Source organism: Leptonychotes weddellii, chromosome 13 (assembly GCF_054177405.1).
Source record: "Leptonychotes weddellii isolate Sample4059 chromosome 13, ASM5417740v2, whole genome shotgun sequence".
NCBI classification, from domain to species: Eukaryota; Metazoa; Chordata; class Mammalia; order Carnivora; family Phocidae; genus Leptonychotes; species Leptonychotes weddellii.
This window is the reverse complement of record NC_138381.1, coordinates 67,700,258-67,726,515: the sequence shown is the minus strand read 5'-3', so window position 1 is coordinate 67,726,515 and position 26,258 is coordinate 67,700,258. Positions and strand designations below refer to the sequence as shown.

The window sequence follows — 26,258 nt, the reverse complement described above, 5'->3', positions numbered from 1 at the left end:
TCAAAACCCAGATCTATCTTTTATTACCCTCAAAACAGACTATAACTTGCCCCCCAAATCCATTCTTCCCTTAGCTGGATATTGGCCATGCAGCTAGACGGTACTGATGTGAGGTCATGTGATGAAGTTCTGGTCAACAAAATAGGAGAGGAAATGATGTGTCCCACTTCCATATCGTGCTACGTAAAAGGAGTTTTCTTGTTCTGCTCTCCACCCCTTTCTCCTGCCAGCCAGGGGAAACAAGAACATTAAATGCCCAACTCCCACCATGTCAGGGGGACAACATCCTAAGGGATGAGGAGCCACAAGATAGAAGGAACCTGGGTCCCTGAATTATCAACATACAACAGAGCTGCTCCATCAGCCTGGACTGTATTTTGGTATCTTTTTGTTACAGTAGCTTAGCCTATACCTTAACTAATACAACCTATATGCAACTGGGGAAGAAAAGTTTGGAATGAACAGAGGGAGGTTAATGTGAGGTCACTGTAAGGAAAGAAGATTCATGGGTCAGTTATAGGCTCAGAGCAAGAGCAGCCCGAAAGACCCCCAGTACGAAAAACATCAGTACAAAGCCAGCAACCTTTAAGAATCTCACAAAGCATTCAGATACAACAAGACTACATATAGTGAGTTGCAAAACAATGCTTTCTTTGTAAAGATCAGCTCCTTCCTGGAAGGACACTGGTGAAGGCATCTGTTATATGGAACTGAACAGATTTCATCATGAACCAGATCAACAAAGCGCTGTTTCCATGGGCTGCCTGCCAGAATACAGAACTAGCCTTGTTATATAGAACCAGACATTAACAATACAATGGGCTTCATTACAATTTTCTGTATACCAGAAAATGGCAAGCCACATTCATTGGTATGTAATGACAAATAGGAAATTTTTAACCATCAAATTTCAAAAGGATCCAAGTTCAATTTCCTTGCACTCTGCTCCAAATTTTGAAAATCCCACTGGATCTAACCTGAATTACATACTTTAGAGAATAAAATTTACACTCTTAATGTGTGATTTCCATAACACAATAAGTTAATCTGTATGTAAATCAATTTCTATGAAATAAATCATACGTTCTTCCAGTAAATGCTTCTTAAGCATATACTTGGAGAAGCGTTACTGGAAGCAAGCGAGACATAATCCCTCCCTTCAGGGATGGAGCAGCCTGGTGGGGGAGCCCAACACCCATTCCTGAAGAGGAGGAACAGGGTGCTATGAGTCCACAGCCAGAAGGGCATCCCTCCCAGAAGTAAAGGGGCCAGGAAGAGCTTCTGGAAGAAGTGACATCTGGTCCACGGCCAGAAGGAGAAATAGGAGTTAGCCAGAGAAATAGGGAAAGAGGAAATGGCACAGAGAAAGGTCAGAGGCCAGTTCAAAGAACAAAAGGAAGGTCAAGATGAATATAAAGTGCAAGGTGAGGGGTGCCTAGGTGGCTCAGTTGGTTAAATGTCTGGCTCTTGGTTTCGGCTTACATCGTGATCTCAGGGTCATGGGATGAACCCCAACATCAGGCTCCACACTGAGCATAGCGCCTGCTTAAGATTCTCTCTTCCTTGGGGTGCCTGGGTGGCTCAGTCAGTTAGGCGTCCAACTCTTGATTTCAGCTCAGGTCATGAGCCCAGGGTTGTGGGATCAAGCCCCACGATGGGCTCTGTGCTCAGCGGGGAGTCTGCTTGAGATTCTCTCCCACCTCTCCTCCCTCTGCCCCTCCCCCACCTCTAAAATAAATAAATCTTTAAAAAAAAAAAAGATTCTCTCTTCCTCCCCCCATCCCTCCTCCCGCCCCCATCTCTTGCACTCTCTTAAAATACAAGTTAATTAATTAATTAATTAATTAATTAAAGTGAAAGGAGAGAAAAGGTAAGCAACAAGTCTAGAGATATATGGGAAAAGGCCTTATAAACCACATGGAAGAGTCTGGTCTTCATCCAGAGGGCAGCAGGGAGTCTTAAAGGGTTTTAACAGTGGGATGACTTGGCTGCAGTGTGTAGAAGACCTGGGGGAAGGGCAAGACAGATGGCAGGAAGAACACTTAGGAGGTTACTGCAGTAACGCAGGCAGAAGAAGGTGGCGGCCAGAACTCACCCAGTAGAAGCAAGAATGGAGAGAAAAGGTAGCTTTGAGAAATATACAGGACACCAATCCTACTTCTTTTTTTTTTTTTTATTTTATTATGTTATGTTAGTCACCATACAATACATCATTGGTTTTTGATGTGGTGATCCACGATCCATTGTTTTCGTGTAACACCCAGTGCTCCATGCAGTACGTGCCCTCCTTAATACCCATCACCGGGCTACTTCTTTTACTCATTGATTTTTAAATGTATCTTCAATTACACTGCATTTGCATTACAAATGAACAGTTAACTGCCAGGGAGCTTAGGATGATTTGTGTGCTTCCCTGAACTTCAAAGGTTTGGTGATTTGTAAATGGTCAATAGGTACAATGGAATTCTGGAACTTCAGATGCCAATACAGATCTACGCTCTTCTTGTACAGAATGTATTTCCAGACTTAAAAATGTCGAGATTTTAGAAAAGTAAAATGGTGTGTATACTTTATTTTATATTATGTGACACCCTAGCGTAGGGTTTTGGGATATCTCCCTGTACCCAAATGCATTCACAATTTTGAGGCAAAATGTATGAAAAGTCACACTAAAGGGAATGAAGATGAGATTCGGGTCAGGTTTTGCTAGAGTTCACATCAGGTTTTGCTGTCAAATAAGTAACAAAAGAACTTGAGGTATTCGGAGCTCTGGGTGTTTCAGAATTGCAGATAAGGGATGGTGGATCTATAATCATATCTTAGCTTCTATGCTGAGTTTGGATATTTGTAAGAAAACTGTGCCCTTAGCAAGAATTTTACTCCGAATTACCAATGCACTTGAGAAGAGAATGCAGAGAAGGAAATAATTACAAGATCCCATCAGCGATACCCAACTGAGCTACTAAAGAAGGGTGTAAAAATGTCGTTGCAGGGGCACCTGGATGGCTCAGTCGTTGGGCATCTGCCTCTGGCTCGGGTCATGACCCCAGAGTCCTGGGATCGAGCCCCGCCATCGGGCTCCCTGCTCAGAGGGAAGCCTGCTTCCCCCTCTCCCTCGCCCTCTGCTCGTGTTCCCTCTGTCAAATAAAATCTTAAAAAAAAAAAAAAAAAAAAGTCGTTGCAGCCAGGTATCAATGTGTTGAGGCAACGAGATCATTCCCATCTTGTAAGATGGTGGCTGGAAAACCTGAGAAGACGGTCATTAAGCCCAGAATGCTGATGCTAGTGGCGAAATCCAGATGGAAGCCCCCCCCCAGCCAAAAGGCCCCAAAAAGAAAGCCCCCTGCCCCTGGGAGATGTCTTAGCAGAGGAGAGGCTGACATTCCCAATCCCTGAGGTATTCCAGCAAGGCTGTATCCAAGAGCAAGTCCACAGGGGTGAATTCCACGATTAAAAAGAAAGGGAGGTTCCACCACTGGGACAAAGCCAATTAGCAGGGATAAAAAATGGTGGCCCCAAAGAGATTAACACTTTTAAAATGATGAAGTATTACCCTCTTGAAGATGCACTTTGTCTGGGTCTTCAATCCAGATGAAGAGAAATACAAGCTTACAGAACGATGCGAGGCAAACCAGAAAACTGGGGACTCTCAACTTTTGCCACAAATCGGGGCCCTTGCTAGTTCCAGGACCACCTGTATTCTGTGTTGCCTTGAACACAAAAAAGACTGCTTGCAGAGCTGAAGTTAAAACATCCAAAACAATAATAACAAACAAATAAATCCCTGCTGTTTCAAGGGATTTTCTTTTCTGAGAGCTAATGAAGAAGTCTGTTAATACACCCAAACATGAGGGGCTCTAGAAGATACAGAGAGCACAAGGCAAATGTTGTGTATGCAAGAAATATCCTAGAATGTCAGTGAGCCTAAAACATACCAAGGTCAGTTATGAAGGTCAGGGATCCATGCCCCATGTCTCAAGGAAAGAAAGTTCCAAAGACAATATTCAAGGAAAGGAAGTTTCAGGCCCTAAACAACAGGCATAGTGTTGGTCCTCAAGAAGCATGTGGTTAGTGCAAGGCCAGTCTCCCAACACATCTGTATGAAAACACCTTCGCTCAGAAGGCTGGGTAGTGCTGTGGGCGGCGGGAGTTGGGGGGGTCAGGGGTCTTCTCTACCAGCACTGCGTTCTCAACTAATATGAAACCAACGCAAATAAACTGTTTATTATAGGTCAGGAATAAAGGCAATAAAGTCCCCCAAACTACCCTATGGAGGTTCAAGATAAATAGGAGTCCATCCCTCTCTTACCTTCTCTACGTGAGGCTCTATAAAAGTTTCTCTCCATTCAAGGTAATAGGATGGTCGTGTTTGAAGGGCTGAATCAGGAACAAAAATTGTTTCTGGGATACATTTTTTTCCTTTAGGAATCTAAACCCCCAAGAACCTAAACAAGGCCCCAAAATGAATTTTAGCCTCGTATACGTTATGCTACATGTACATTAGAAATACTATGGCACTGTTCAAAATGATGAGGCAGATCTGGGGGAGGCCGGTGGGGAGTGGGGGAACTGGGTGCTGGACATTAAGGAGGCCACGTGATGTAATGAGCACTGGGTGTTATATGCAACTGATGAATCACTGACTTCTACCTCTGAAACTAATAATACATTACGTTAATTAATTGAATTTAAATAAAAAATTAGAAAGAAAAAAAGAAAGCTGTGGTAGGGAGGCAGTTCCCCTTTCCAGATTCATTTACAATTAATTGCAAAATTCTATAACTATCCTCTGAATCACATCTAACACTCAAATGTTTTTGTTGTTGTTTTTTTTTAATATTTTATTTATTTATTTGACAGAGAGAGACACAGCGAGAGAGGGAACACAAGCAGGAGGAGTGGGAGAGGGAGAAGCAGGCTTCCCGCTGAACAGGGAGCCCAATGCAGGACTCGATCCCAGGACCCTGGGATCATGACCTGAGTTGAAGGCAGACACTTAACGACTGAGCCACCCAGGTGCCCCTAACACTCAAATGTTTAATGATACCAAAGCACAGAATAAACAAAACAAGGTGTGATGTGCCTTCATGTGCCACACACTGCCATGGGCAAAGGCAAAAATTAATGTCGGAGGGGGCGCCTGGGTGGCTCAGTTGGTTGGGTGACTGCCTTCGGCTCAGGTCATGATCCTGGAGTCCCAGGATCGAGTCCTGCGTCGGGCTCCCTGCTCAGCGGGGAGTCTGCTTCTCCCTCTGACCCTCACCCCTCATGCGCTCTCTCTCATTCTCTCTCAAATAAATAAATAAAATCTTTAAAAAATAAATGTCGGAGGTAATAAAATATTGACTAATTTTAATAGAAAACAAAACAAAAGAATGAGGCAGATCTGTATGTGTACGTGCTGACATGGAAAGATGTCAGGGGTAAATTGCTGAAAGGCAAAAAGCAAGCTGAGGAGCAGAGTAGAAAGCAATATACACCAATTTTGTAAAAACAAACTATATACATGTGTTATAAATACAGACATAGAAATATTTTTTCCATTAGGGTCAGGAAGAACATACATAACCATTAATACGTTTTCCTAAGGAAAAGGATTAGAAAGAAAGGTAGGGGCGCCTGGGTGGCTCAGTTGGTTAAGCGTCTGCCTTCGGCTCAGGTCATGATCCCAGGGTCCTGGGATCGAGTTCCGCATTGGGCTCCTTGCTCAGCAGGGAACCTGCTTCTCCCTCTGCCTGACACTCCCCCTGCTTGTGCTCTCTCTCTCTGACAAATAAATAAAATCTTGAAAGAAAGAAAGAAAGAAGAGAACCTTCCCTTCTATTTCATACCGCTCTGCAGTGCTTGCATTTTCTTAAAATCACAATGCATTATCTCAATTTTTAAAAATTAAAAAATTTAATGACATTCACTAGATTTAGTGGTGATCATTTTGCAGCACAGACAAATACTGAATCATTAGGTTGTACACCTGAAACTAATATAATGTTGTATGTCGATTATGACTCAAAAAAAAAAATTAAAGCAAGATTCTAGTCTACTAAAGGTCATATCAGACTATTCCCAAATAAATGACTTCTCATTATTGCCCTTTAAGCCATGGCTACAATACCCAACAATAGATGGGGCTGTCTCTAAATGGACTGGCCCTTAATCTTTAGGACAGGAGAATAGGAAGATACCTCAAAGTGAGGAAAGCAACTTGATGGACCGTACGGGCAAGAACTACATCCAGTTCTACATCTGTGATATCTGAGTGTCAGCAGTGGACTAATTCTAGAGAGATGGATGGAAAGACTCACCAGATAAAGGTTATTTTTGTCCTGAAAGGCGTACTGTAACTGGGGGATCCAAGGGCTTGTGCTCCGAGATAATATGTTCCGTTCTTCCTCAAAAAATGAAACCTAGGGGGAAAAGAAACTCTTTAGACAATTATAACAGCATTGGGGTAGGGTGGGGAGAATGCCCTATCCTCTCTCTGTAAGCCAAACTAATGTCTCTAGTTTAAAAAAAGAAAAACCATCCCTTAGCCCAGCACTCGACAAATTTCATTCATTTGCCTACTTTGCTCAACATTTTTGCCAGATTTGTATCTTATTTGTCCAATTATTGGCTGAACCCCTCACCTTAAAGTCAACTCACTTCTTTTAAATCTATGTATATTTCTCTTTCTCTTCTTCTTCACCTCCTCTCCCTGAACAATTCAGTCCTAAAGCCATTACGTGGTGCAGAACAAGGTAAGCATCCATGACAGGTGGTAGGAAGAGAGGGCCACGGTGGCCCAGAACAGGGTGCCAGGCCCAAGCAGTGTGAGGAGGGCAGCGACCATGTGTAAGGGCAGTCCAATATCGGGTATCAAGGGCCCACATAGGGTGAGGAAGGCATCCACATGCAGGGATGGCCTGGAAAAGGGCATCTGAGCCCACCAAGGGGAGGAGTGGCAGCAAAGACAGGAGACTGGATGCATACAGATACATAAAGTAAGCTAGAATATTAAGGGAAGAGAAGAGAGCTACAAATACAGAAAGGGTGAACACTAGAATAAACTCAGTGAAGTTGGATTGGACTTGGAGGTACTGGTGTGAACACATGGTTTTTCAATATACAGAGACAGAGAAATAAATATCGTTGTAAATGTGTGTGCAGAGGTAGGTGTATTCCCTGGCTCTGTCCACTGAAAGGGGTCTGGAAGCTGTGATACCCCAATAGCAATAAGGGCATCTAGTGCCCAGATCTTGGCTTCTAAATACCCTCTTACACTGAAAGTTATTGCTCATCTTTGAGAAATAACTGATGCAAGGGTGGGGCAGGCAAGAGCCTGAACATCTTGTTGTGCCAGAAAGCAAAAGACAACCCAAAGAAGGGGATGTGTCAAAAGACGCAAAAATCAACCTGAAGAGAGTCTCGTGGCCCAACTTAGAGGACAGTTTGAGTATAAAAATACATAATGACAATAATGGCTTGAACTCATTGACTTAAACAGGAAAATGCAAATCCACACAGCTATAAGTTAATAAATTGAAAGTTTTGTGAGGAACAGGTGCTTCTAGTTCGAAAACACTTCCCTACGGAACACTAATGTAATGACGAAACAGACAGGGCTGACCCCACAGTGAAGCATGGCAGATACCTAAGTGAACGTTGACGTGAACGCGACAAACTGAAACAAAGTCACCCGTTGGGATGCAACGAGAACAGGGCATCTTGTCTGTGATATTCCTGCCAAAGATCTAGCACCTGAACCTGAGCAACATTGGACATATCTATATTTTACAAAATAAGTGGTCTCTAATCTTCAGAATCGCCAAGATCATGAGAGTCCACGGAAAATTGAGAAGCTGGTCCAGAATGAAAAAGACAAAAAAGACAGGACAACTAAATGCTATGTGGGATCCTGAGCTGGACACTTTTGTTCTAGAGGAACGTGAAACAACCAGTGGAACATGAATGGGGTCTGAAGCCTAGACAGTGGTAATGGAGCACTGTTTCTCTCCTGATTTTGATGGTTGTATTGTGGTTCATGGGACAGCGTCCTTATTGTAGGAAATGCACACTGAAGTCTTCGGACGTAATGGGGCATTGGGTTGGCAACGGATTTTCAAATGGCTCAGGAAGAAAAAAGTTGTTCATACTCTGTGCTAGTTTTCCGTGTCAACTTGGCTAGGCTACAGCACCCAGCTATTCAATCAAACACGAATCTAGGTGTTGCTGGGGAACCACCACCCAACTGCCGTAATCTCCTGCTCCTGATCTGAGGTCCTTCTCCTTTCCCGGCACATAAAAGGTGTGCAGTGAAGGTTGGCCAAACTAAAGAACCTACATCTTTACTTGCTCACCGTGGACTCTTTGTTTGAGCCCTGAAGCTTCTGTTAAAATAAGTGGTCTCTGAGAACTCTTCTGGTTCTCACCAAGCCCTGGGCAGCTGTGCTGGCCTCTCCTGGGTGACCGGTCTTGCTTACAGGATGTGCCCCTCCTGTCTCCTTCTCTGGCATTTCCTTTCACTCACTCCCTGTGCTCGTTTTTCTCTTCTCATGCCCTTAAATTCCAAAGCCTTGCCATGGCTCAATTAAAGATTCTACTTTTCTTCATATTCACTCTCTTAAGGAATGGTTGGGTAGCTTTCATTAGCTCCTGTGTGTGTCTGATTTTAAAAACCCCCCAGCCCACGCAGAGCACCTGCGTGGCTCAGTTGGTTAAGCCTCTGCCTCTCTATCTCAGCTCAGGTCTTGTTCTCAGGGTTGTAAGTGCAAACCCCGCACTTTATTTCAAAAAAAATAAAATTAAAAATAAATTAAAAAAAAATAAAAGGAAACGAAAAAATAAAAACCCCCAGCCCATACCTCACACAGCGTCATTGAGAGTCCTTCACCTCAAGGAAGGCACACCTATTCAAACATCTCTATTGCTTGCCTGCAGTACAGTATATTAGATTGTTTTCTTTTTACATGCACTACTTCCCATATAAAACAAACACTGCAAGGTCAGGGCTACATTTAATGCCTCTTCTCAAAGACCTAGAAGCACACCACGCAGAACAGGTGCTCGGGAAGTGTGTCCTGATGATAGGTGGTGGCTTAGGTACTGGAAGCTTGAGTGAGCATCTTCCAGTCTTCCCTTCCAAATGATTTGCAACGTCCTGTCATTTCTCCTTTCGGTGAAGTTGTTCAGATTTCACTGCTAAACACAGGCTACGTCATTCTTGGACTCTGACAAGCAGCCTCCTGCCCCCACTGCTCCTTTGACTGGAGGCCGCACAAAGTCACTAAGTCCTCAAACTCTGATCCCAACCTCCTCCTTCCAAAAGTGCAAACGATCCCCAACCGCCTCACAGAGTGAACTACATTTCCGAAAAACAGTTCTTGGGGGATGGGCAGTTACCATGTCATAGGTACAGAGTTTCTATGTGGGGTGATAAGAAAGTTCCAGAAACAGAAAGCGGTTATGGTTGCACACAACATTGTAAATGCAATTAAGACCAGTGCATTGTACCTTAAAAAGGATTAAAACAGTAAATGTTATGCTATGTATATTTTGCCACAATAAAAAAAAGGTTCTTCCAATTTCCCGATGACCCTGTCCCCAACCAAATGTCTCATTTCTCCCCATTCCCTCTGTTCTAAACCACTACGACGAAAACACACACACACACACACACATCTGTATAGCATTCTAGTACTCAATCCTCCGGAACATCTCACACACACACACACACACACACTTCCACCTGCCGTCACGCCTCTCTGCCCAGAATCTACGTTCCCTGTCAGTGGTGTGAACCTCCCCTGACTGTCCCTGGCTCACCCACATCTCTCCTCACTCCATAGTTGGCGAATTTGCTCACTGCTCTCCCTTCTGCGATGCTTTAGCTGCTAAGCGCCTGCTTTACACATTTGCATTTTTCCTCCACTTTCCAAAGTTGTTTTTAAAACCTGTAACTAACAGCCATGGAGCTTCAATTCCTTCTGCAGGCTTCCCACGGAGCTGGGTACATTATCGGACACATGATGTGCGCTCAGACGTCTGTAACTAATAAATTGCTCTGAACACCAAGGCTGATGACCGTCTCTCTAGAACCTTCGGCAAATGAATCAATATGTCTGGAGCAGCAGGCTTGTTTAAAGAAAGAAAAATACCATAACCAAAAAGGGAAGTTCTTACCTGCTCTTAAACAAGCAACACCCTAGCCACAGAGTAATTGTATTTCATTTCTTCAAAGGCCTGTTTAAAAATCAAATACATATGCCCACAGCACAAAGAAAGAAAATGTGCCCCAAAGCGAATGTTGTCTAACCCCACAATATGCGTATCTCGAAATCCCCCAGCCAATGGTCAGGAAAGGTCATCTTAAATTCGTTAGTTAAAAGGCCATGTTGATTCTGAACAAAATACAACCAGAGAAACGTGATAAAGAAATCAAGGGGAGCTTGTGAGGCTTCAAAATGAGTCAATATCAGTTCAAGAAAAAAAGCTGAGAACGTGAGAGAGCTTTCCGCAACCGTCATTAACCAGAGAGTCACCAAGGAAAACTTGTGTGATCCCAGATGTCAATTCCACAGATCATCACCTCTGCAGTGAACATTCTGGCACAGAAAGGGGAAAGGCCGTGGTGTTAAAATGCTCCTACCTGCTCTTGGGCCAACAAGGTCTTCTTCTTCATGACTTTCATGGCATAGATGTCCCCGGTTGCTCGCTCCCTTACCACCTGCACTTCGGCAAAGTGACCACAACCCACAAGACTTCGGACTTCAAAGTCCTTGGCTGAAGGCTGGAGCTCCTGTAACTCAGCGATGGTGTCAGAATCTGCAAGAGATGGAAGAGTTGCTCCCAGGTAAGGAAAGCATTTCAAATACATGCATCTTTATGAAAGCAAAAAAAAAAAAAAAAGAAGAAAGAAAGGAAAAAGTGTTCCTATGTGTTCCCTCCCTGTCAAAAGACATTTAGTCACTTTCTCATCCGTCATGAATAATTATAAAATCAGCACAAAAGTGTTTTTATATGTTAAGTTAAAATTAAGGGCTCCAGAAATTCCAAAGCAGTTTCCATGGTAGCTATAATTTGAATCCTGTAGACTCAGAAAATAGGAGGAGAACACAAATCATGCTTTTCTTCCTCCTCTCTGAAGGGCTGCAGGGCAGTGTTTGGTCAAACATGTTTATAAGCATTTAGACTGGCTTATGATGTGACATAAGCAACACGATTCCCATCTCAATCCACTCTGGAGCGGACTTCCAGATCATTCCATCCTAAGTGCATTCTGCAGTTTTATCTCACTAACCCAGGTTTTATCCCACTATTCCATCTCCTTGGATGCTGTCAGAACTACCTTCTTTCCCTTAATATATAGCAGTGCTACCAAAAAACAAAAAATAAAACCAACCAACAAACAAAAAAAAATGACGTCCTGGCATTTGCTCTGCAGAGTTGGCAGGTCACACCCCTGGAAGGGTTTACAACTATCTTTTTCTTAGCATATAGTCTTACTCCTTTTTCAAGTGCAGTCTCTCAGTCAGTATCTTAGTCCGCTCAGGCTGTTACCACAAAATACCACAGATGAGGTGGCTTAAACAACAGGCATTTATTTCCTACAGTTCCGGAGGCTGGGAAGTCCAAGATCAGGGTGCTGGCAGATCAAGTTCCCGGTGGGAACCCGCTTCCTCGTTTATAGAAAGCTACCCTCTCACTATATCCTCACAGGATGGAGAGAGAGGGAACCCTGGTCTCTCTTCTTCTTCGAAGGACAATAGTTCCATCATGGAGGCCCCACCTTCCTTCGTGACTTCATCTAAATCTAATTACTTCCCAAAGGCTCCACCTTCAAATACCACCATATTGGAAATTAGAGCCTCAACATTTGAATCTGCAGGGGGACATGAACATTCAGTCCATCACAGGTAGAGATCCTCCATGTATGAAGTATGAATTAAATGGATGGCAGATTTGAAATCTACCATGTATTTATTGATGCTCTAAGAACACCAAGCTGGGACATCACTGGATATGCAACGACTCTAAGGATCTGAAAGAATGGAGCAGAACAGCTGTATCTGACTGAAAAATTCAATCCTTCACATGATAGAGAAACTCCATATAGAGAAACAGGGGTTACACTCCAAAGGAAGACAAGAGGAACACATAATCAAAATTATCCTGGAGAATCCCTCAGAAAGGTGCCGTGATGAAGACCAAGAGACTCCTGAATTCCCACACGGACACTAAAGTCCTCCGGGCACTAGAGTGGGTTGCCATGTCCATGGTTGGGCACCAGATAAAGCCAGGAGGCTACATTCTAGAGTTACACTCGGCTTGGCAAGTTATTCACACAATGAGAGGAAATGAGTCCAATGAAGGGGAAAGCCATTTCATACCTATAGTTATTGGGCAGCATATTGATAAATTAGTCATTGCAGTTTTAATTGCTACCCACCCCCTTTCTTTGTGGCACGAGTTGAATTCACTTGGATCAAAGGCACACATGATGAACCCCACTGCACTGGGTACCTTCCCAGCCACAGACCACACCTTTCTCTTCAGCCAGTCAACCTGAAAATACCTCCCTTTGGTCCCTGGGGGAATCAGGCAAGAATGCTGGGTAGATCCGAATAAATTCACCATGATCACTGTAAAAAATCAATCTAAAGCGCCTTCATGGAGAATTCCATGCAGAAGCAAAGCTGAAAGCTGCACAATATTTTCCTTTTGCCCTGACATCCCTGTGCCAAGTCCCGTCTTTCTTCCCTGTTCTTTTTCCAAGTTTCTTTCAGACAAGGTATTTGAGGTTTGAATTATAATTCCCCAGATATGCTGGCTTGCAACTTTCTGGGTTGAACCTGGTTTTATTATTGCTTGCCCACAAAGCCAACCTCTCTCGATTCTCTGCTGGGCCTTGTGTCCCCAGGTTGCTTATAGCATTTGTCCAACTTAACTCTGGATCCGTGGCTGGTAACCACCAGGCATTTCAATCACGTGAGTAGACAAACTGCTACAGGCAAAACCACAAGAATACTCAGGATTATGAGGAATAATTCCAAATGTCTATGTCTTTTTCCAAACGCTTTGGATTATTGAGGGGAACAGGTCAGATACTAAACTCAAGAGTATGATGATTGAAAAAAAAAAAAAAGACCCTCACAACTTCCCTCCATACCAGCAGCTTCTATGACTTCAAAACCACATCCCACTTCAGCCCTGCACACTGTTAATTACAGCATTTAAGGACTGAATATTGAGGTGGAAACGAAGATCCAAAGCACTGTAATGAAAATGCAGTCAAAGCACGGCCTTGTCAGATAAACATTTGGACCCAGGGGCAAAAGCCAACACAGCTGAGTATATCCCTTCCTCTCCTGAAACTCAGTCAATTCAACATTTCAATTTCTAGGAATTTGTCCTTCGCAGAAACGTTAGCAGATGTGCTGGAAAACAAAACACAGCAAGATGCTCATCACGAGCACTGCTTGTAAAAGAAAAATAACCAGAAATGAACCTAAAGGTCCAGGGGCGCCTGGGTGGCTCAGTCAGTTAAGTGTCTGTCTTCAGCTTGGGTCATAATCCCAGGGTCCTGGGATCGAGCCCCACGTCGGGCTCAGCATGGAGTCTGCTTGTCCCTCTCCCTCTTCCTCTCCCTCTTCCTCTGCCTCTGCCCCTGACTCATGCTCGCTCTCTCTCTCTCAAATAACTAAACTCTTTAAAAAAAAAAAAAAAGAAAAGAAAGAAAGAAAAAAGAAATGACCTAAAGGTCCATCAACAGGAAAGTGGAACCAACCTAAAGTCCACCCACATAAAAGAATATTAGGCACATGAAGTAGCTCAATCTCCACGAGAATATACATTCTTTAAGGGCAGGGATTTTTTTCTGTTTTGATCACACTATAAACCCAGTACCCAAAACAGAACCTGGCACAAAACAAATGCTCCATAAATATTTGTTGAGTAAATATATTGCTAAGTGAGCAAAGCTAGTAGCAAAATATTACAGACATATGATCCGTTTTGTGTAAAATGAAACAAGAGTGATGTTAGAACATACATGGAAAGGGTTGATTGATTGCTAGAGCGTGTTGACTGGTACACAGGAGTTCACTATGCTATTCTCTTTACCTTGAGACATGCTTGAAAATTTCTATAATAAATATTTTATAAGGACCGAAAAAATTGCAATATTATGCACCAAACTGGTAACAGTGGATATCTCAGACAGAGGAGATTTTGAGGGATATTCTCTCATTTTGACCTTTTATATTTAACTTTGTATTCTGTTTACAATTAGGAAGAAAAAATTCTTAAAGTTATATATTCACCTATAAGTACTACAGTTGTGAACATACAGAAGCTTTTGCCTACAGTAAACATAGCTGAAAGAGCATAGGATTGCAGCTAATGTCAAATCACCAAGAGCAGTCCAATTTCAACAATTATCAACACTTTGCATGCATAATATGTTTATTTTTTTACACAAATTCTATAATACAATGCTTAAGGTTTTCCCACTTGGTTTGCTTAGCAATATAGTCATTCGACCAATATTTACTGAACATCTACCATGTGCCAGACACTGTTTTAAGCACTGGGAATAGAACAGTAATTAAGAAACAAAAATCTCAAAAAAAAAAAAGAAACAAAAATCTCTTCCCTGGTTCCCAGATCCGGGTTTCCTGCTCCCGGCCCTCCTTTGGCCCAAAGTTGGGGCACCTCTTCAGAGCTATACCTCCGTCTCATTTCCTCCAACAGTCCCAAAAGAAAATCTCCACCTCTATGACAAGATTCAAGAAACTTATGCAGCAGCAGCTGTTGGCCATTTTTCCCATTACATTCCAAAACAGAAACTCAAAAGAGGGAGGGGCGCGTGGGTGGCTCAGATGGGTAAGCATCTGCCTTCAGCTCAGGTCATGATCCCAGGGTCCTGGGATCAAGTCCTGCATCAGGCTCCCTACTTGGCGGGAAGCCTGCTTCTCCCTCTCCCTCTACTGCTCCCCCTGCTTGTGCTCTCTCGCTCTCTCTGTCAAATGAATAAATAAAATCTTTAAAAAAAAAAAAAAAGAGGGGAAAAAAGAAAACAAACAACCCTACTAATGTAATCACCCCTTTTCAATCACAGCCTCTCGGCCTTACTCCCCAGAAAGCCTCTTCAAAAATACGAAACAATTCCTTGCAAGAGAATTCTATTACAAAAATCTACATTTCACTAAGCCTAAGTCCCCTGATTACTGAAGGAGTTTAGAAGATCCACTACTTTAAAGTAACCAGAGGGGAGGGGTGTCCGGGGTGGCTCAGTTGATTAAGCATCTGGACTCTGGATTTCGGCTCAGGTCATGATCTCAGGGTCATGGGATCGAGCCCCGTGTCGGGCTCCATGCTCAGCAGGGAGTTTGCTTGAGATTCTCTGCACCTCCCCCTGCTTGTACTATAAATAAATTAAATAAATAAATAAATAAATAAATCTTTTTAAAGAATAAAAATTAAAAATTAAAAAATAAAATAACCAGAGGGCAGACTCCAGACTGATGAAGATGCCTGTAGATGGCTTAATAAATTCGTCTGTCTCATAATTTCCCCTCCTCTCCCACTCCCTACTTAAAAATTTAAATATTCAAGAAGATAAGGTGGGAGTTTATTCAAACAAATATGGAAAAAAGAAAAGTACCCAAATACATTTTAAAATTAAAGACACACAACATATTAAATATATGTTGAGGTTGACGGCCACAGTTATTGGGTTAACATTTATTATCTCTTACGTGTCAGGCAACATAAGCCTGGTCTGTGCACTAATTCATTCAATCCCTGCACAGCCTTATTACATATGTACTTTCCCCATCTTGCAGATAAGGAATCAGAAGAGACAAGGTACAGGTAAATCCCAAAGCTCACTGTGGTGGCCATACGCTGATTTTAGCTACTCAAAACCCCCAGCTCCTTTGGACACTTGCACATCCCCCATTCCATGAGACCCCGGTAATCAGGGTGCCCTGAACCCCTGGATACCCAGAGAAGTTCCCATCACACTTCATATCCTGGCCCAGTGCCTGCTCAAGGGGTAGGCAGATGACCCAGAGCAGAGCTAATTAGAATCTTTCATCGGGATTATACTAATATACACAGTGGACGATAAAAGTTGCACAGGGTATGGTACCCAGTCTCCAAAGATGGTGCCCAATGAATCACATGCCTCCTAGAATTCACGACCTTGTGTAGTTCCCTGGCACATGGAATTTGGGAAGCCCTATAACTCACTTCAAACAACAGAATGCAGCCAAAGAAATCCTCTGTCCCTTCCTGGCAGCTATGGTGCTTTGGAAATTTGGTGCCTGGCACCAAAGGGACCATGTAGATCAGAGGTCAGCAAGTTTTTGCTTGAAGAGCCAGAGAGTAAATATTTTAGGCTTTGTAGGCCATACAGTCTCAGACACAATGACTCAAATGCCTTGTTGTGAGAAAGCAGCCACAGAGAATACATAAACAAAGGGCATGGCTAACAAGTTCCAGTAAAACTTTGCGTACAAGACAGGTATCCCTGGCTGTCGTTGGCTGACCTTGATGGAGAGACCACACGGAGAAGCCACATGGAGAGTAAGAGGCCCTGAGACTTCACAGAGACAGGGAAAGGCCCAGTCATCCCAGAGTCCTAGCTGAGTCCAGTCTTCCAGGCAACCCGCCAAACACTGAGCAGGCCATCTTGGACATTCTAGACCAGGAGAGTCCCAGGTGCCTGCAATCTTAGTCAGAGTCACATGGAGAGGAAAATTCCTCAGCTGAGCCCAGTCAACCCACAGATTCATGAGAGGTAATACAGTGATTACTGTTTTAGGCCACTATAGTTCAGGGTGCTTGGTTACACAGCAAGGTCGTATAAGGGAGGGTTTCTCACACTTGGCACTACTGAAATTTAGTGCCAGATAATTCTAAGCTGTGGTGGCTATTCTGTTGTTGCAGGAAGGTTAGCATTATCTCTGGCTTCACCCATTAGATGCCAGTAGTACCCTTCCCCTCCAAGCTGTGACAACCAAAAATAACTCCAGACATTGCCAAGAGTCCAGAGGGGGGCAAAATCACCACTGGTTGAAAAACACTGATGTAAAGTAATAAAATACAAAAGTGGGACACGGACACCAGCAGCCAACTCCCCCACCTCAAGGAAGACAAGAAGAGGGTGTGGGTAAAGCCGATTTATGCCTTTCATAGGCCCTAGGCATGCCTCCCTTCATCAGTCCCTTCCTCCATTTAAAAAAAAAAAAAAAAAATCAAGGGGCGCTGGGGTGACTCAGTCGGGTAAGTATCCAACTCCTGAGTTCAGCTCAGGTCTTGATCTCAGGGCCATGAGTTCAAGCCCCGCATCAGGCTCCACGTGAGGTGTGGAGCCTAATTTAACAACAACAACAAAAAACTATTAAAAAAAGTCAAAACTTATATTTTACTGTGACATTAACATAAAGATGAATATAACCCCTAATCATTATACATTATAATAATATTTTTCTTATTATTTCAAAATTAAATTAAACTAATGAAAAGAAGCTGTTTATTAAAATTAAATACTGTGGGCCCTAAGCACTGCGCCTGCTATGCCCACTAGATTATCAGCCCTGAGTGGGTACAAGGATGGAACCAGAGGACATCGTTTAAGACCCTGGAACCAGCCATGCCAAAAGTTTGACCCAACCCTGGGTTTCTCAGTTTCATGAGCCATACATTCACTTTTTGGCCTAAGCTAGTTTGAGTTGAGTTTCTGTCACCTGCAACCAGCAGACCTGACTTATCTGGTCTCCCAGCTGCAGCAGATGGAAACTGGCCTTGAAACTGGGTCTGTCTTCCTCCGAGCAGAGTTCTTACCCATGACCACCAACCACTAACTCATCTGGCCTCCAGCATCTTTGCAGTTTTGTCTAGCAGAACAGTTTTCAAGAGAAAGTTCTCCAAACTTACACTTCCGGACAAAGTTGCTCACGTGCTTGATCTTCATCAGAGCAGGCTGACTACATTCTCCGAAGAGAACGAAGAGGGCATCTAATATCCCTTCTCGGGAAAGAGGAGACATCTGCTGTTGAGTCAGAAAGGGTGGTTTCCCCTAAAAACAGCAAACAGCAGATGGAGACACTGTCAATAACGAAAAGCTTTGATCAATAACATCCACACAGAGTAAATTACAAGCCACCAACTCTAACTGCTCACGACACACGCTAACAGCACAATTCTGGGGCTTCATTCTTTAAAGTGACATCAACTGAGTCATTATGTTATCACTTATAAGATTCCATTACTGTGGGTTTCTTCCACCAGCACCTGGGAAGAAAAACTTCACAAGCATGCCATTAAAAACAAAAAGCCCTTCTTTCTTTTTTTTTTTTTTTTTATTTTTGAGAGAGAAAGAGAGAGAGAGAATGAGCAGGGAGGTGGGGGGGAGGTCAGTGGGAGCAGACTCACCGCTGAGAAAGGAACCCAATGTGGGACTGGGATCCCAGGACCCTGGGATCATGACCTGAGCCGAAGGCAGACACTTAACCGACCAAGCCTCCCAGGTGCCCAAGGCCCTTCTTTCTTAACAGTCTGTGGCTCATGGGAATATTTACTCTGGACCCTGCTGGTTCTGAAATGTTTCCATGTCTCTACAACAGGACACACTGATTGCTACTTCTTTCGAGTGTGCCCAGAGGTTTGTTAATATAACTGTGGTTTCTTTAATTCACTTGAACAATCTAGAATAGTATGGGCAGAGTGATCATGCTAAAGCTGAACTTATTCATGATCTAGACCAACAGTTGCAAACTGGCAGACTGTATCTAACCCACATGTTTTGTTGGGCCTGCAGCATTTAAAATAATTTGAATTAGGGCACCTGGGTGGCTTAGTTGGTTGGGCGACTACCTTCGGCTCAGGTCATGATCCCAGAGTCCTGGGATCGAGCCCCGCATCGATCTTCTCCCTCTGACCCTCTCCCCTCTCATGCTGTTTCTCTCTCGCGCGCGCTCTCTGATAAATAAATAAAATCTTTAAAAATAAATAAATAAATTAAATTAAATAATTTGAATTATCTGCCAATATTGAAAAATCAGGAAATTTTACCCAAAAGAGGTGGGATTTGGGGGTTCTCCTGAAACACTGGAGGACCGAGCCACATTGCCCCACATCCCTGCCTGGTGATGCTGAGCTGTGGCTGAGTGATGCTGCCCCTCTGGGTAGTGATCGTGGTCTGCAGTTCATCACAGACCTGACTCCCAGTCTTCCAGGTGGCCCCTGTGACTCACCCATAGTCACTGCCTGGCCCCCAAAGACATGAGTTTGCAACCTCTGGTCTAGAACAATGATTTCCATGTGCCAGGCTATGGATTGTGTGGAGGTATCTCTGCAGAGATGGCCACCTACAGGCCCTCTCACTCTGTAGGTGCTTGGCACCGCTCTCACCAACAGCCAGAGTCTATTTCCCCACCCCTTGAATCTGTGCTGTCTCGGTGACTTGCTTCAAGCAACAGGTGACACAAGTGACACTGTGCCAGTTCAGGGCAGAGCTCTAAAGACGCCTAGCAGCTTCTGCTTTTGCTCTTTTGGGAAGCCAGTCACCATGTAGAAAAGCTTAGTCTAGACCAGGGGTCAGCAAACTACAGCCCATAGGCCAATGTGGCCCACCGTCTGTTTTTATAAATAAAGTTTTATTGGAACACAGCCACACCCATTCACTTACATATTGTCTGTGGCTGCATTTGTGCTACAATGGCAGAGTTGAATGGCTGAAGCTACACCCAAAGCCTAAAATATTTTTTTATTATTTGCGAGAGAGAGAATGAGAGACAGAGAGCATGAGAGGGAAGAGGGTCAGAGGGAGAAGCAGACTCCCCACTGAGCAGGGAGCCCGATGCAGGACTCGATCCCGGGACTCCAGGATCATGACCTGAGCCGAAGTCTGATGCTTAACCAACTGAGCCACCCAGGCACCCCTAAAATATTTATTATTTCGAGAAGAAAGTTACAAGGCCTGGGTCAGACTACTGGATAATGAAAGACCTCATAGAGAAGCCAGCTGGAGGAACACTGAGATGCCCTAGCCAGCAGTCAGTACCCAGATGTTCCAGCCCCAGCCAAGCTCCCAACACAATATGGCCTCTTGCGTGACCCCAGCTGATATCACAGGTTGAAACAGAACTGCCCAGCTGAATCCAAATAACCCACAGAATCATAAGATAAAATAAATCATCACTGCTTTAAACTCTGTGAGTGGTTTCTTACACAGCACTGGATACTAGAAACGGACTGGCTACATTTGAATCACTTGAAGAACTTAGCTAAAAAACAACAACAAAATTCTCTGGTGCTGGGGCACCTGGGTGCCTCAGTCGGTTAAGCGTCTGCCTTCAGCTCAGGTCATGACCCCAGGATGGGATCGAGCCCCGCGTTGGGCTCCCTGCTCAGCAGAGAGCCTGCTTCGCCCTCTCCTCCCGGCTCGTGCTCTCTGTCGCTATCTCTGTCTCTCTCAAAAGAATAAATAAAATCTTAAAAAAAAAAATTATCTGGTGTTATCTCTGACCTACTGAACTAGAACTTCCCAGTTTGTAGCTTAGAATCTGTCTTATTAACAAGCTCACCAAGAGATTCAAACCTCAGCCAGGGATGTGAAGCACTGGGTCACAAGCCACCATACCTGTCACTTTAATAGTTCTGCCACAAATTCCAAAAAATAGTCTTTGTTCCTTCGTTCTTTACTGAGTTTAGACTAATTGGAGCAACAGTTCCCAAATACAGTACTGATGCTTAACCAAGTGCTCAAGTCTGCCACGAAATGAGAAAAAACAAACACCACATGATGACTGGTCTATAAAGCTAAATACATTCAAATTTTAAAGTGACCTTTTATTCTGAAATCACGTCCTTCCTCTGTTGGTGTTTCTTAAAATGTCCCTTCTTTATGAAACGAAAGGACCAGAAGATAATGGCTTTTCTCTATATCTGTCTTGTTACATCGTTCTTATATCTCTTAGTTGGCAAAATAAAAAGCTGGCAAACCGATGTTGGCCTAGCAAATTTGTGAAATTTTGTTGGCTCAAAAATCTAAATGTCTGCTGACCACATGACACAAAACTCATTGGGACGTTAAGTACAATGTTAAGTAGAAACCACTTAACCCAGGGACACCTGGGTGGCTCAGTCAGTTAAGCGTCTGCCTTCAGCTCAGGTCATGATCCCAGAGTCCTGGGATCAAGTTCTGAATCGGGCTCCTGGCTCCACAGGGAACCTGCTTCTCCCTCTGCCTGCCGCTCCCCCTGCTTATGTTCTCTCTCTCTCTGACAAATAAATAAAATCTTTTAAAAAAAAGAAACTAAGACCCAGTCCAAAGTACTTACCTGAATGGAAAACAAAATCACTACTCTATCTAAACCTCATTAAAATAGTATTACACAGGGAAAGAACAGTATCCGTACCTGGTTAGGCAAATGTTAGATGTATGCTACACTTGCAAATAATAGCTTTCCTGGGGACAGGGAAGAACTCATCATGAAAAAAGATGAACTGGGGATTTACCCACAACCCTTGCTGTTAGAATGACATAAATATAATACACAATAAATTCTAACACACTTTGGCAGTGTTGCCAATGGTTACATGCCCAGCCTCTGTTGTCTGAATAAAAATGGAGCCTCTGTCATTTACAAGCTGCATGATCCTGGGCAAGTCCTTGCCTCCCTCGATATCTGTCTCTTCCTATTTAAAATGTAAATAAGAATAGTCCTTACGTCTGTAATGGAGCTGAAGTGAGATAATCAGGAGCATGCTGGCTCTGTACCCAGCACATTGGAAGCCACAATTCTTACAAAGGAGCACATTATACGCCTTCAGTCAATTTTGTAATAAGTCAAAAAAGTCTTGGAGTAAAACATAAAGGGGCTAAAACATGGCAGCACTCCGGTCAACTGGCGTTAGGGACAGACTATTCATTTGTGAAAAATATCTCATGACTTAAAATGACAATGACAACAGGAATGGTCCCACAAAACAACCTAAGCTTTAAATCTGTCTCCATTCTGATCTCTTTGAACATTCCCCAATACCAATATTTTGGGGAAAAAAATGTCATCAAGAAAGTATCAGTATTTATCATCATACAGGTATCCTTGCATAAATACCTTCCTAAATATAATTACTGCTAAGTAAACACAAATTTGTCATTATTATAACTAATATTATTTCTACACTTCGCATTAATAATAGTTACCATTTATAACCATTGGCTTACCAAGAGCTAAGCAAGAAGATAAGTGCTTTACATCAATTATCTCATTTCATCCTCATGATAACCCTGTGAATTTGGTGCCATAGCCTCTATTTGAAAGAGTGGCAAATGGATGCAGATAAGGCAAGAGAGTCACCCAAGATAACACAGCTAACAAGTGCTGAGGCCAGGATTCAAACCCAGATCTTCACCACTATCTATATTGTCCCCCTGACTTGTGAATACATAAGTCAAACAAGGATTTCTACATCAACAATGTTTCATCTACAGCAAAAATAAAAAAATTAGAAGTCTACTTGGAAATTATTTCCTGAGCTTTAACACTTCTGGGGTGATAGAAAGCTTCTTTATCTTAAACAGAATATGGGTTTCACAGGTGTGGGTATTTATCATTTCTTTTTTTTTTTTTTTTTTTAATAAAGATCTCTTGAACGGGGCACCTGGGTGGCTCAGTCGGTTAAGCATCTGCCTTCAGCTCAGGTCATGATCCCAGAGTCCTGGGATCAAGTCCCCGCATCGGGCTCCCTGCTCAGCAGGGAGCCTGCCTCTCCCTCTGCCTGCCTCTCTCTCTCTCTCCCTCAGTCAAATTAATAAATAAGAACATCTTAAAAAAAAAAAAAAAAAAAGATCTCTTGGGCGCCTGGGTGGCTCAGTCGGTTACGCGGCTGCCTTCGGCTCAGGTCATGATCCCAGGGTCCTGGGACCGAGCCCCACATCAGGCTCTGTGCTCAGCAGGGAGCCTGCTTCTCCCTCTTCCTCTGCCTGCCTGCCTGCCTATTTGTGATCTCTCGCTCTCTGTCAAATAAATAAATAAAATCTTAAAAAAAAATCTCTTGAACGAAAATAAATAGAAGTACATCTATAGCAATTTTGGCCAAAAAAATGCCTTTGTTTGTTTTTCCTTTTTTTTTTTTTTAAAGATTTTATTTATTTATTTGACAGAGAGAGACACAGCGAGAGAGGGAACACAAGCAGGGGGAGTGGGAGAGGGAGAAGCAGGCTTCCCACTGAGCAGGGAGCCCGACGTGGGGCTCGATCCCAGGACCCCGGGATCATGACCTGAGCCGAAGGCAGATGCTTAACGACTGAGCCACCCAGGCGCCCCTGTTTGTTTTTCCTTAACAAGATAAGTGTGAGAAGTGATTAAAAAGATCTCCCTTCAAGGACAAGTTCAGCTAGCTACTCCTCTGTACAGTGGCTTTTTCCAATACTATCAGCACGTATAAAAGACCAAATGGGATTTCTCCTAGAAGATTAGCCTCAATCCTGTAATAAGAATAAAAGTGACAAGGAGGTTCCAAGGAAACAAACACAGGTGAACAGAGCTGGCAGCCTGTTACCTGGAAGAAATGATTCAGCTTGGAGGCCCGGTTGGCAATGGGTTCAACAGCACCAGCGTCCAGCAGATTCCGTGCTCCATATTTGAACTTCAACATCTCTCCAATGGTGAAGAGATACAGGAGAAGGTCAAGTGTGAACTGCCAAATTGAGGAGGATGGGCTTGAAAGATCCTGATCTTCCTCAAGATGTCAGGGATAGCGAGGTGAAAACCAGCCACCACAAAACAGATCTTGGGAAGTTCAGTCTAGCAAGGGACATTAAAAAAACAGATTTTTATTCACTGTAACAAGAGGCAATACTCTTATCTGACATATTCTCTTACAAATCAATTTGTTTATTATCTGCTCCACCGATAATGTAAGCTCCACAAGGGCGGAGACACAGAGCCCGGCACATAGCAGGTGCTAATAAATACTTAGTGAATGATTGAAATAAGCGAATTACATAGTACGTTGGAAAGTAATATGTGCTACAGGGTTAAAAATGAGAGAGAGCAAGGTAGGGGCAATTGGTGTGTGTGCGCAATTTTTAACAGTATAGTCAGAGGAGACTTCACTGAGAAGGTAACATGTGAAGCAAGATCTGAAGCGGGTAAGCAGTAAGCCTTGCTGATGGGCGGGGGAGGAAAGGACAGTGTGCCGTGCAGAGGGAACAGCCACGGCTAGGGCTCTGAGGCAGGACCTGGCCTTCTCCGACAACAGCAGGGAGACGAGGGGCTGGAGCAGAGGGAAAGACGCGGGAAATAGGAGGTGACTGACGGTACCGAGTGTGAAGTCACTACACAGACAGTAGGGAGCTGCCGCACTCCACTGGACGGAATAACGCAGGTAATGCTGACAAGCAACGAGGCAGGGCGGAACCCACAGGGGACCCCCTCCGGGTTTAAGAAGGGAACAATTCCTCCTGCCCCGGGCACCACCTACTGACCTTTAGGCTCTCTCGGAGGAGGGCGCGCGCACCGCCAGCCTGGGAAGACCCTCGGGCCCCCGGCAGCCTTGGGGGCGGCACCACCGCCCTCCCCGCAACGGGAGGGAAAGCCGGGACTGGTGTGGGTGGAGGCGGCCCTGCCCCCGGCCTTGCGGAGTGGGGTGGGGAGAAATGGGCGTGCGGGGTTCAGACTCACACTCCGCCGACCCCGCCAGTCCGAGCTCTGCTCCGCCCCGCGCCTCCCGCCGCCGCGTTTGAACCAGGCGAACAGCATGGGCGGGGCTCAGTCGTGCCCGGACCAATCAGAGTGCCCGCTCCTAGGATGACCCACTGCGTCCCACCCAAGCCCCACCCAAGTCCTTAAAGGGATAGAGGAAGTGAAAGGGAAAACCAATCAGATTGTTTCTTCCTCTGACTCGTGACCAATGGAAAACGGGGAAAGACAAACCCGGCAGGGCAGCTCCTGGAAGTTTGAAATTGGCGGTTAAGCAGGATGCTGCTTTTAAGGACGCGTCTGTTTGTGCCTAGGATCCCTGGGGAGGTCGCCAGGGCGCTGTCCTCTGCTATCATGGCCACCTGCGAGGAGGAAGGCAGCCAGACCGCCCTGGTCTTGTTCCTTAAACCGGGCTAAAGTCGAAGTACTTGTTATTTGGGGAAATCAGCTTGTTCTCTGCTACAGCTGGGGCAGGAAATGTTTTGAGCCTGAACTGCCAACCTGCCTCGGTTACTTGCAACTTTGGGCTGATTGTCCAGCGACCAATAGGTGAATGTATTGATACTGTCTGAAAGGACATTTTAAAATCGATTAAACGCAGGAGATTTAAATAGGCACTTCACTAAAAAGGAAATCCAAATGGCCAACAAACGTATAAAAAGGTGCTCAACCTAATACATAATCACGAAATAGGAAAAATAAAACCACAGTGAGATATAACACTCACCGCCCCCTCCCCCCCAAAAAGATGTGGAGCCACAGTCATTCATACATAGCTGATGGGACTATAAATTAGTACAGTCTCGAAAAAAAAGTTTGGCTCTATTTGGTAAAACTGAAGATAAACACATTCTACGGCTCACATGTACAAGAATGTACAAATAGTATTGTATGACATAATGGAAAAAAAAAAAAAACCCTGGAAACAACGCAAATGTCTACCAGCAGTACAAAGTATAATTTTTTATATTGCAGTGTTTTCATACAGTAATGAAAAGGAATAAATACAGCTAAACACAATGACATAATGATTTTTGAAACAATGCTGAATGAGGGAAATGGCAATAGAATAAAGTATGATTTCATTAAAATAAATTTCAAAAGCAGACCAAAAACATGTAAAGGGAGGGATGTACGTACAGGTGGTAAAACCATAAAGAAAGCAAAAGTCAGGAGAGTGGTTCCCTTGGGTTAAAATGGAGGCCATTCAAGGTGTGTCAGGGAGCTGCTATGATCTGTTTCTTAACCTGGATGGTAATAACATAGATGCTTGTTTTAGAATTATTAAACTGGGTGTGCATGTATTTATATACATGTTCTATTTATGTATATAAAAAATTTGAAGGAGGAGACAGTCTTTCCTGTACTCTTCTAATTCCTACACTAGATAGAACTGGAGATATGTTATCACATGCACCCATACACACATGTGTGTGCGCAGCAGTACAAAACCAAAGTGACAGACTTGCTGAATACACTTATTTTCCCCAAATGTAAACTTGCTCTTTCTCCCTGGGACGATAATGATAGCTACTATTTATCAAGCCCCCTCCCCTACCAAGC

The 26,258-nt window shown here is 43.8% G+C and overlaps 1 protein-coding gene across 8 annotated transcripts in view; it reads right to left on the bottom strand.

Moving 5' to 3' along the window:
• Nucleotides 1–24,749, bottom strand: part of CIT (citron rho-interacting serine/threonine kinase) — a 162,938-nt gene extending 138,189 nt beyond the window's left edge. For 7 of the 8 annotated variants that reach the window (XM_081802076.1, XM_081802080.1, XM_081802079.1 and 4 more), the window contains exons 1-5: nucleotides 24,482–24,742; nucleotides 23,554–23,798; nucleotides 17,920–18,061; nucleotides 10,625–10,800; nucleotides 6,303–6,404 (exon numbers count right to left, since the gene is read on the bottom strand). In XM_081802076.1, coding sequence (XP_081658202.1) covers nucleotides 6,303–6,404; nucleotides 10,625–10,800; nucleotides 17,920–18,061; nucleotides 23,554–23,649 — 516 coding nt within the window. In that variant the 5' untranslated portion in view covers nucleotides 23,650–23,798; nucleotides 24,482–24,742. Of the gene's footprint in view, nucleotides 1–6,302; nucleotides 6,405–10,624; nucleotides 10,801–17,919; nucleotides 18,062–23,553; nucleotides 23,799–24,481 lie in introns of all 8 variants that reach the window. The other variant, XM_081802077.1, reaches the window with a different exon arrangement.
• Between the last annotated feature and the right edge of the window lie 1,509 nt (nucleotides 24,750–26,258).